Source organism: Rhinopithecus bieti, unplaced genomic scaffold, assembly GCF_001698545.2.
Source record: "Rhinopithecus bieti isolate Rb0 unplaced genomic scaffold, ASM169854v2 scaffold_1934, whole genome shotgun sequence".
In the NCBI taxonomy this organism is placed as follows: Eukaryota; Metazoa; Chordata; class Mammalia; order Primates; family Cercopithecidae; genus Rhinopithecus; species Rhinopithecus bieti.
This window is the reverse complement of record NW_016803660.1, coordinates 958,799-970,215: the sequence shown is the minus strand read 5'-3', so window position 1 is coordinate 970,215 and position 11,417 is coordinate 958,799. Positions and strand designations below refer to the sequence as shown.

General features: G+C 39.1%; 1 protein-coding gene across 1 annotated transcript in view; it reads right to left on the bottom strand.

Moving 5' to 3' along the window:
• LOC108544555 (protein SEC13 homolog) overlaps positions 1-1,338 on the bottom strand; it is a 3,729-nt gene extending 2,391 nt beyond the window's left edge. Inside the window, exon 1 of the mRNA XM_017895752.1 lies at positions 453-1,338. Coding sequence (XP_017751241.1) covers positions 453-1,307 — 855 coding nt within the window. The 5' untranslated portion in view covers positions 1,308-1,338. The remainder of the gene's footprint in view (positions 1-452) is intronic.
• Between the last annotated feature and the right edge of the window lie 10,079 nt (positions 1,339-11,417).

Genomic DNA, 11,417 nt, shown 5'->3' with positions numbered 1-11,417 from the left:
TTATAAGCAATATGACTTTATTTAGTTACTTTGGAAACAAAACCCCCCAAATAATGCCTGAACCCAAAGGTACATAAAAATGGTCCAAAGTAGTTTAAAATAGATTTGAACTTCATTTGTAGTTTCTTCCTCATAACATGAGCGCTTTTAGCTGGACAGCAGATTACAAAGCATCTCCGATCATTAAGGCAGATGATCAATCTGTGGCTGCATCTGTAACTCCTCCTGGAAAAACAATCCTGTTGGAGTTGGGGGCTCTTCCCAGTTGTTTGGTCAGTTGGCCCAGGAAGGGGCAGTCCTGGAGCTGGCGGGTGGGGAGCCAGGCCCCACCTGTCTTGTCACTGCTCGTTCTGCTGGCCCTCTGTGACTGACGCTGACACGGAGCCCTGGCCCTTGTTCACATCACTGATGCACACCCACTGCCCGTCAACTGACTCCTTCCACAGGGTCACCTTATTGTCTCCACCGGAGACAGCCAGGATGTTGGCTGTGATGGACCAGCTCACATGCCACACCACATCATTGAACTTGTGCAACAATTTAGGGGACCATGTATTGCCTGTGGCATCATCACAGGTCCAAATGAACACACGACCGTCCTGGGAGCAGCTGGCGATGGTGCTGGTGGGCAGGCCAATGGAGGGGGCCCAGGCCACATCTCGAACCCAGTCACTGTGCGCTTCTAGCTTCTGCTCCTCCTTCCACTGGCCGTCCTCCTCCTCCTTCCACAGCTTGATGAGGTTGTCACAGCCACCTGATGCAAACCTCTTGATGTAATTGGGTTTCTGCCCCGAAGGCTGGTCTATGAGGCTTCCAGGTACAACAGCAGGGGCCCAGGTGACGGCATTGCAGCCAATGGTGTGAGCGTTGTTGATCTTCTTTACTTCCCATTGGCCTTCCCCGGTGTACGTCAGCAGGGAGATGGCCCCATCTGAGCTCCCACAGGCCAGGATCAGGCCATAGTCATGGGGGGCCCAGCACACCGAGTTCACTGAGGAGTCGTGTCCCGCGTGCTCGTGGCTCTTCTCCCAGGTGCCATTTTCCTCTCTCCAGATAATGACTTTCCGGTCATAGGAGCACGATGCCAGGATGTTGCCATACATGGGGTGAGCCCAGGCCACTTGCCACACAGGACCCTCATGACCCTTGAGGTCGGCGATAAGGATCTGCCCTCCATTGCGCACATCAAAGATTTTGACGGACCTGTCTGATGAGCAGGTTGCCAGGCGGGTGCCGTAGTAGTCCATCTGGGCGTCGTGAATCATGTCCTCATGGGAGGTATCCACAGTGTTAATTACTGACACCATGATTGCGGCGGTGGCTGCTCCGGGTCTCGGACGTGGCCTTGTCTGTTTCTTTATTTGTTTTTGAGACGGGGTCTCACTCTGTTGCCCAGGCTGGAGTGCACTGGCACAGTCTCAACTCACCACAAGCTCTGCCTCCCGGGTTCGCACCAGTCTCCTGCCTCAGCCTTCCGAGTAGCTGGGACTACAGGCGCCCACCACAACGCCTGGCAATTTTTTTTTTTTTTTTTTTTTTTGTATTTTTGGTAGAGATAGGGTTTCACCATGTTAGCCAGGATGGTCTCGATCTCCTGACTCGTGATACGCCTGCCTTGGCCTCCCAAAGTGCTGGGATTATAGACGTGAACCACTGCGACTGACATTTAGCTGGTTTTTAAGTGAGCATGAGATTAATCGATGGAAAATAGTTTTCATAGTTATTATTTCATAAGGACAACTAGACTGGGAAAGAGGTTGCTCTGATGAAACTGAGATACAAACTTTAGTGAGCAATATTGGAAAGATCAGCTGTAGAAAATTGTGGCATGCCTTCTATGAGATATGAAAAAGCATGGATTTTATTTTGCACATAAGCAAGTGTTATAAATTGGAGAATGCCTAACGTTTAATAAGAAAACTCTAGATTTCTAAAATATGAGTTTCAAAAGGATGATTAATTTTGGAATTTTTAAATAAATCACATTAAGTGAAGACAATCTGGAAAAGGGATCTAGCAGGAGAATGCAATTTAAGAGCAATTGTGAAGTAATTTTGGAAGCATAAGACTCAGTATGTAAAGAATATGAAATTAAATAAGAATACTTGGAGTTTTTAACCTGAAATCCTGATTTATGATGATGTCAGTAATTATCAGAAAGTTTTAAAATTTATTATCAAGTATAAATTAAATAAAGTTATATCTTGTTGCTTTGTTTTCTGAAATTTATTAACATTCTGCTGATATTAATAATAAATTTAGTAATTTAAAGGTTTTGTACATACAATCGCTTATAATTCTATTGGCAATACTATGAGACAGGAAATACATATATTTTTTATGTTGTATTCATGTGGTGATGAAACTAAGTTAAAAAATTTACTTTGGGGTCGGGCGCGGTGGCTCAAGCCTGTAATCCCAGCACTTTGGGAGGCCGAGGCGGGCAGATCACCTGAGGTCGGGAGTTTGAGACCAGCCCGACCAACATGGTGAAAACCTACTAAAATACAAAATTAGCTGGGTGTGGTGGCGCATGCCTGTCATCCCAGCTACTTGGAGCCGAGATTGCGCCATTGCGCTCTAGCCTGGGTAACAAGAGTGAAACTCCTTCTCAAAAAAAAAGAAAAAAAAGTCATGGGTGAGTGAAGGTGAAGGAAAGATTTCTTCAAGCAACAACCAAAGGATTTTGGCACCTAGCCGCTTTCATTGAGGGAGGAGCCTCGCTCTGCCCTCGGGGTGGGTGGCTGAGCCACTCACCTTTGCAGTGGGCGTAGGGCATGGTGAGGGTGTAATCCTCGGCTCGGTTCAGGAAGGTGAGCGTGGCTTTGCCGTCCNAAAAAAAAAAAAGAAAAAAAAAAATTTACTTTGGATAATATAATTAATAAGAGGCAAAATTAGGTTTTAAATTAAAGTACTCTTTCCTCACAGCCTGCAGTCTTCAGTATTATTTTTTGCTACCTCTGAAATAAGAGTATCTTACATATATTCAGCATTTTAAATGGAACAGATACTGCCCTAAGCATTTAAAATATTAATTAGTTTAATAATCATATTATTGCTAGGAAAAAATAATTTCTTTGAGAGAAATATTAATATATATTTTTTTACACATTATCCTAAGTTCTCTAGTATTTTATTAAATAGAACTTCCACGGTTTTCCGGGAAACTAGAGGAGCTAAATGTTTATCACATTAGGTAAATGAGTAATAAAATGCTATAAATCTCCTTTAGACTAGGCACAGTGACTCATACCTGTAATCCCAGCATTTTGGGAGGCCCGGGTGGGCAGATCACTTGAGACCAGAATTTCGAGACCAACCTGGCCAACACGGCAATAAAGATAAAAGAGATTATCCTAGATAAGCTGGGAGGTCATTATTTAACCAATGGAAGTGCCTCATAAATAAAGCTGAGAATTTACTGAAGAAGAAATTCTACTTGCCAACTGCAGCTTCAACTCATACTCAGTTTCATCCTGCCCTTCCTTATGGACTACCTATGGTTTATGAACTTCCTAGCCAGCCTTCAAAATCACATATGCCAATTCTTTCTAATAAGTCCCTTAATCTATGTATCTCCTACTGATTCTCTTTCTGTGTATGAAGCCTTGTCGATACAGATTTTGATATCAGAAGTGATTATAGATAAACAGAATCTTAAGTTTCTTGAATTCTTGGTTTCTGTTATTGTTATTCTATTCTGACTAGATTTAAAGAAATAATGACTCTATTTCCAGTAGTAAGGAGAGCACTGAAAGTCCATGGCATGATGTGATAATACAGATGGGCAAAATATCACCATTGGATACTCCTAATCAAATACTTATAAAAGGTTCTGGGCGACCATATATTTGACAACATTTTTGTCAAACTAACAAGTATAATGAGATTGATTAGTTGCTCATAACTGCACTGGAGAAAGTAGAAAAGGAATAAACTCAGGGTTTCAAATTCCCATCTCAAGTTCTGCATAAATGAATTAAAAGCTTTTATGTCTGTCATAAATAAAACCCTTATCTCCTATAGCCACAGGGCTGAAATTATTGAAGACCAAACCCACAGCCTCATCCTGAGAGTGGCTAAATTGCATCAGACATTGAATTCCCAACCTGGCAGTGCATCTTCAGTTAAATGCAGGCATTAAATGAAAAGGAATGGTAGCCTGATAATTGGAATGGGAATACATGAGCAGAAATGAGCCCACTACAAGAGATTCTGTATTCTGTATTTTAGCTTGAGAATGTAAAAGGTCTTTAACAGTTTGTTTGGTTATCTGAAACATGGAGCAAAAAGTAGCCTAAAGTAAATCAAGATTAAATGCCAGAACTGCCTTTCTATACTGCAAAGAAGATGTCTAAAGGTTTAGGGATATTGGAATGTTATAGAAGATTTATAACATAAGATCTGCTCACCCATACCAAGAGCATCCAGAGAATAAATCTTTCATTATGACCATTAGAACTTAAGTTGTGAGAGGAGTCTCGGTATCCTTGAAGAACTCGGTGGTAGCTCTTTTCTATAGGTCAAAGATAACAGTGGAAATTGCTACTAATGAGCTGAGATCCTTAAATGTAACAGGGTTAATAGCATCCCAGGGTGACACAGGCCAAGTGGGAGTACCTAATTACTGAAGAGAGTGTGGTTGTGGTTACCATGATGGACAGGAAAGTCAAAGCAGCAATCAGAATAGTCTGACTCACTAAACCTATAATGCTTGCTTCTGGATATTGATGTAACTAGAAAACAGACGGATAAGCAATATGCTAATTTTGCTTTATTTATTTATTTATTTATTTATTTATTTATGGACAGACTCTATTGCCCAGGCTGGAGTGCAGTAGTGTAATCTCAGCTTACTGAGACCTCTGCCCCCCAGGCTCAAGTCATCCTCCCACCTAAACCTCTCAGGTAGCTGGGACTACAGGTGTGCACCACTGTGCCTCACTACTGTTTTTGTATTTTTTGTAGAGATGGGAGGTGTCTCACCTTGTTGTCCAGGCTGGTCTTGAACTCCTGAGCTCAAGCAATTCACCTGTCTCAGCCTCCTAAAGTGCTGGGATTACAAGTGTGAGCCACCACTCCTGGCCAGAATACTAAATTCTTAATTGATGTGTATAAGTGAAAATGTCCAGGTCAAGAGGAGAGAACATGGCTAAGAGCCTATCTGCTGGCTCTTACCTGCATGTGCCATCTACTGTACTAGAGCCTGAATTACACCAAACAAAAATTTAATGCTTCAGTACACACCTGTGAAACCCACCTCCGGAAACTGTCTACAACCAAGAAGCCTACACAAAACCTTGGTCCTCTAAAAACCCCCTGAAGTCAGCTGAGCAGAAGTTTCACTTAAATCACCAAAAGAGAGAATGATGGGTCCTCAATCTATTTCCAGATATGAGTCAATTTACAGACCCAGAGCCTCTTGATTAAAGGGGAGGTTGGGGCCTGTTGAGGGAGAACTCTGCTACATTGCTAAATATTTATACTTTAATCTTTCTCTCAGTCTTCCCAAAAGGAAACTATGGACATTTATCAAGGTGACTGTGCAATGAGGAAAGGGAAGTAATCTGAATTCTGGGGAATTATTTGATACTGGGTGTGAACTGACATTAATTACAAGAGACACAAAATGTTAGCAGAGTTCACCAGTCAGAACAGGAGTTTACAGAGACCAGGTAGGCATTAAAGCTGTTGCTCAGGTGTGTCTTACACAGAGTTCAGTATGTCCCCACACCAATCCTGTAGCTATTGCACCTGCTCTTACAGATGTGGGTTCATCGCTTGAGCAAATTAACACATTTCCTGCTGCTTTGTATGTAGCTATTAATCTGGCAAAGGCTTTTTTTCTCACTACTTGTTGGTCGACCACAAGAAGTATACTTTCAGTACCCTGTCTCAAAGGTATATCAACTTTCTACTCCTATATCATAATTTATTTTACAGGAGCATTCATGATTTTTTTTTTTTTTTTTTTTCACAAGTCATTATGCTGATCCATTATTACCTTGATGGTATTATGCAAATTTGACCTGTTGAGCAAGAAATGACAGTTATTTTAGACTTATGAATAAGAAATTTGTGTTACAGAAAGTGGAAAATCATTCTGACAAAAATACAAAGACCTTTCACTTCAGTGAAATTTCTAGGAGATCAGTGATGTGTATGTAGCATGTCAAGATATACTTTTTAATAAAAGTTTAAATTCTTGCATCTAGCTGAACCAAAAAAGAGGCACAATGCCAAGTAAGTCTTTTTGGATTTTGAAGGCAACATGTATGCCATTTCAGTGTGCTATGCCAGCTCATTATTGAGAGATCTAAAAAACTGCTGAATTTGAGTGGGGTCAACAACAAAATAAGGCTTCTCAACAGTTCCAAGCTGCCATGCACGTTGATTCTATACTTGAGCCATGTAATCCAGCAGATCCAATGATGCTTTAAATGTCAGTGGCAGATCAAGATGCTGGTTGGATCCTTTGGCAGGTGCTTACTGATTAATCACGGAAATGATCCTTAGGATTTTGAAGCAAAGCTCAGTTATCCTCTGTAGATAACTATTAGACCTTTTTGAGATACGTCTTTGACTTCCTATTAGGCCTTAATAGAGACTAGAGACTGTATGTTTACCCATGAGCCACTAAGTTAGCAAACAACCAGAGTTGCCCATCATGAATTGGATATTTTCTGACCAAGCCATAATTTGCTCAGCAGCTCTCTATTTTCACATACAGAAGTGATATATATGATATGAGCCTATACCTATTGCTCCCTGGGAAGTTTCTTATGATCAATTGACCGAGCAACATAAAACTCTGGCCTAGTTTACAAGATATGCAGACAACATCTGAAAGTGGACAGCTGAGCATGATGGGTCATTCCTGGTGCATCCCTGAAGGAAAGTAATAAAGTTGTTAGAACTTGCTTATACATTTTGCTTGGAAGAAACAATTGCCAGAGGTATTAGTAGATATTGATTCATGAGATCTAGCCAATTGTTTGGCTGGATGGTCAAGGACTTGGAAGGTATTTAATTGAAAAAGTGGTGACAGGTCTAGGGAGGAAATATGTGGATCAACCTCACTTAGTAGGCAAATACTGTGAAATATTTTGTATCCATGTGAACATTTATGAAAAGGTGACCTTAACAGTGGGATTTTAATAATTTTAGTAATTTTCAAATTAGTTTTAAAAATTACATGGATAAGATACCTTTCATAGCTACCTGTCATCCTCTTTTCTTAGCCATAACTGCCACTGATCAATAGGTTCTTAAAGTGGCTACACTGGCAAAGTTGGAAGTTATGCAACATGAACTTCCTTTCACCAAGGAGAACCAGCTCCAGCGACTTCTGAGTGCCCAGTCTTCTAATAGCAAAGACCAACACTAAGTTCCTGATATGGTACCATTCCCCAGGATGATCAGTTATCTACCTGGCAAGCTGATTATATTGAGCCACTTCTGCCATGGAAGGGGGTAGCATATTGTTGTTACTGAAATAGACACTTTATTAGGTTGGCACAAACCGTAACTTCAAAAACCGCAATTGTTTTTTCACCAACCTGATAGATACGGATTTTCCTTTCCTGCATTCAATGCTTCTGACAAAACTACCATTTGTGGACTTACAGAATGCCTTATCCACTGTCGTGATATTACACAAGGCATTGATTCTGACTGAGAAACTCACTTCAGAGCAAAAGAAATGTAACAGTGAGCCCAAACTCATGGAAATCACTGGTTTTACCAGATGAATGGAGCTGACTTGATAGAACAGAGAAATGGCCTTTTGGAGGCTCGGTTATAGAACAAGGTAGTCAGAAATTTTGCAATGCTGGGACAAGTTTCTCTAGAAAGCTCTTATGTGCTCTGAGTCAGCATCAATATATGGTGCTGTTTCTCACATAGCCAGAATTCACAGGTTTAGGAATCAAATAGTCAAACTGAGTATGGCAACATTCACTATTACCCCTAGAAAGTTTTTACTTTATTTCCTTATGGCTTTATGTTTTGTTGGTTTAGATATCTTAGTCTAAACAAAGAAATGCTTCCACAAGGAGGCACAATAATGAGATTGTCACCTGTCACTTTGGTCTCCTCATGTCTCTGAATCAATAGATAAAAGGGACTTTGTATAATGACTACGGTGATTGATCCTGACTTCTGAGGAAACATTGGTTTGTTATTGCTACACAGTGAAAGTAAGGAAAAATATGTCTGAAATACAGGAGATCTCTTAAGTCATTTCCTAGCATTGTTGTGTCCTATGATGAAAGTCAGTGGAAAACTATAACAACCCAACTCCAGCAGTACTGCTGAAGTCTCACACCCTTTAGTAGTAAAGATTCAGATTAGCTCACCAGGCAATGACCCACAATCAGCTGAGATACTGGAATGATAGTAGCAGTAGTGGTTATAAATATTAGCTACGAACCCGCAATCAGTTGTAGCCAGGAGGACTGTAATATTTATGAACATTTATTCCTTGTTTTTAATGAATATTTATATATATGTGCATATATATTTCGTGTATATATATATATATATATATATATGAAAAATTTATTTTCCTTTCAAATCTCTTTCCATCTAACATGAGATATAATACTAACAGTTAACCCCAACAAATACAACAGTATTTAAGTTACAGGATATCAGGGAGAAAAGTAAATATTGCATAAGGACTATGATCCTTCTCTGGGGAAATGACCTTCTTCACCTGTTGTTTCAGAGACATTAGGAGACCAAATAGGCTGGTGACAATCTCAATTTTTAGTTCAATGGGATCATTATTGTGCTCCTGGTGGAAGCATTTCTCTCTTTGGACTAAGATGTCTAAACCAACAAAACACAAAGCCATAGTCATAGTGCACTTTTAGTTATACCCAGATAGTTATATTATGTTAGCTTGAAAGTATGACTTTGTTACTGTCTTTTATTGGAGATTAAGCTTGGTGTTAAAAGATGTATATGGATGTCAAGTTGACAAGTGTTGGACTTTAATGGTCATTTTGATGAGTCAACTTGGCTGTCTTACCATAGCAAGTTATTCAATCAAACACTTATGTAGATTAGTATAATTAGCATTCACAGTCAGTGGACTAAAAGATTTTCTTAGATAATCTGGTGGGTCTGATTCAGTCAGTGAAAGTCCTTAGAATGGTACTGAATTTTCCTGCAAGAAAGACAATTTTACTGTTAGAGTGAAGCTTTTACTTATGATTGAGAATTTCAATCTTTTCTTCCTGATGTACTACTCTATAGAACTTTGACTGCCTAGGGGGCTCCAGAATCATTTAAGCCAGCACTTTACAATAAATCCCTTAGTTTTTGTCTTTCTACTGCTTCCATTTATCTGGCTGAACTATGACTGAAAATGTTAGTTATATATTTGGTGGCACATCTAAGATTAAACAACAACAGAAACATACAATAAAATTACCCCCCCAAAAAAAATTTTGTAGTCTTAGACTGAGTTATATAGATAGACATATCTGTGCATTGGCCCATTTAAACTCATTGTGTAATTATTTTATACCAGAAAAAAACCCCGACAAATTTATAGATCAACACGAATTCGAATAAACCTGACATCATTAATTTGCTTTAAAATATTGTTCTAGAGAAATATTAACTGAACCCAATTAAGGCAACTGAGGGATATATGGAAAAGGTTTAAACAAGTTAAGTGAAAATTGGTCTTAATCTTTAGAGATTAGAAACAATGAACCAAAATCAATGTGGCACACACAACATTAAGAATGATAATTTTATGATACCATTCATGAGATTAAAAAGACATAGCAGGAGAGTAAAAATTAGAGCTGAAAAGAAGAATAACACAACATCGTGAATAACTATGGTTCTTACATTAACAAAAGAAGTGATGGGCTATAATATGCATGTTCATGAGCTCTTAGCTATCCATGCCCACGAATCTCACTCGGTTTGAAGGATATCAAACCAACAACTTCTTAAGAAAGGAACACCAATCTCATAATAGTCTCTACAGTTTCTGAAATTTATATAGGAATCAACAGAGAACTTAGCAAAATGAAATTCCATTTGCTCTTCTGATCACAATTCAATATGAAAATAAAAGAGAAAAAGAAAAGAATATAAGGAAATTAAGCTAGAATAATACTTGAAAAAAAAAGCAGGTATCATCCCCAGAAACAATAAATACATCTTGAGAAGCAACATGGTGATCCTCTCTGTAAATGTACCTTCCTTTTTCTTAAAAACTGTGAAAGCAAAATCAAATGATTTGCTTTGTGCACCTGGCACCAGATACAATTAGTAATTTCTGAGTATCCTCAGGAAGCACAGCTCTTTTGGAGAATGTAAATGCTTTCAGCTCATTTCAATAAAAGACACTCTGTCCCTTTTTGAGACAACGGATTTGGAGCACTTAGATAAAACCAGGCTCCCTGTGCTCAGAATGTGATTACAGCTCCTGTGTGGGCAGAGCACAGAGAGCACAGGGGCCCTAGACATCAACCTGAGCCCTGTGATATGCTCTGGGTTAACAAGGGGGAACTCAAGTGATGCTTCCAGATTTCACAAGGCAGTTAGTGGAAATAGGAATCACTGAACAAAGTGAGGGCTGCCTTCATTCTCAAAGTCAGTTGCAACAATGGCATCAGGCAGCAGTCTCAGGTACACCGAATTGCTAATTAAGGTCTTAGCATATGGAACTTGCAGCAGTCTCACTTGTGTATACTAAAATAGGATAAAAATCTTATGAAACTACAGGAAGGTTTTTGCTTAGCTTTCTTGCAAAATGACAAAATAAGTTGTTGATGCTTTTTGTCTCTGCCTGCCTCTGAGTTATGAAAATAGCATTTTCGATTTTGCACATTATCTCTTCAGCTATCATGAACAATGCGGTCCATTTTCCTCAAGCTCCTTGTCATCAGCAACACCTTGAAGCAAGTGGAAATATAGATTGTTTTGCTTTATTTATGTTTACTTAGAATGTTACACTTTTCTGACAAATAATTCTTTAAAATCTAAGATCATGTTCAAATAGGTAAGCCATTTCTACTTCTTTTAAAGTTAAGTGTAACATCAAAATTAATAGAAAACAGGTGGTTTGTGTCTCATCACCATAGAAAAAGTGAAATATCAGCTGTGCATATATTAAAAAATAAATCTCATAATAATTAATCTAAGGAAAAATGAATGATGGCAGAAGATTTATTAGGTAAAATAGTTTTAGAAAATGTGTAAAACGAAAAAGGAATACCCTTAAATGTTTGAAATTCAGACGTGTTAGGGCAGATTCTCCCAAGCTGTATTCTCTAAACTAATTTAGATTTTATAGTCTTTCTCCCAGCCTTCCTGAAAGGGACGCAGTAGACAGTTACCTATGTTGATTTTGCATTGGAGAAAGGGAAATAGTCTGAGTGTGATGGCTC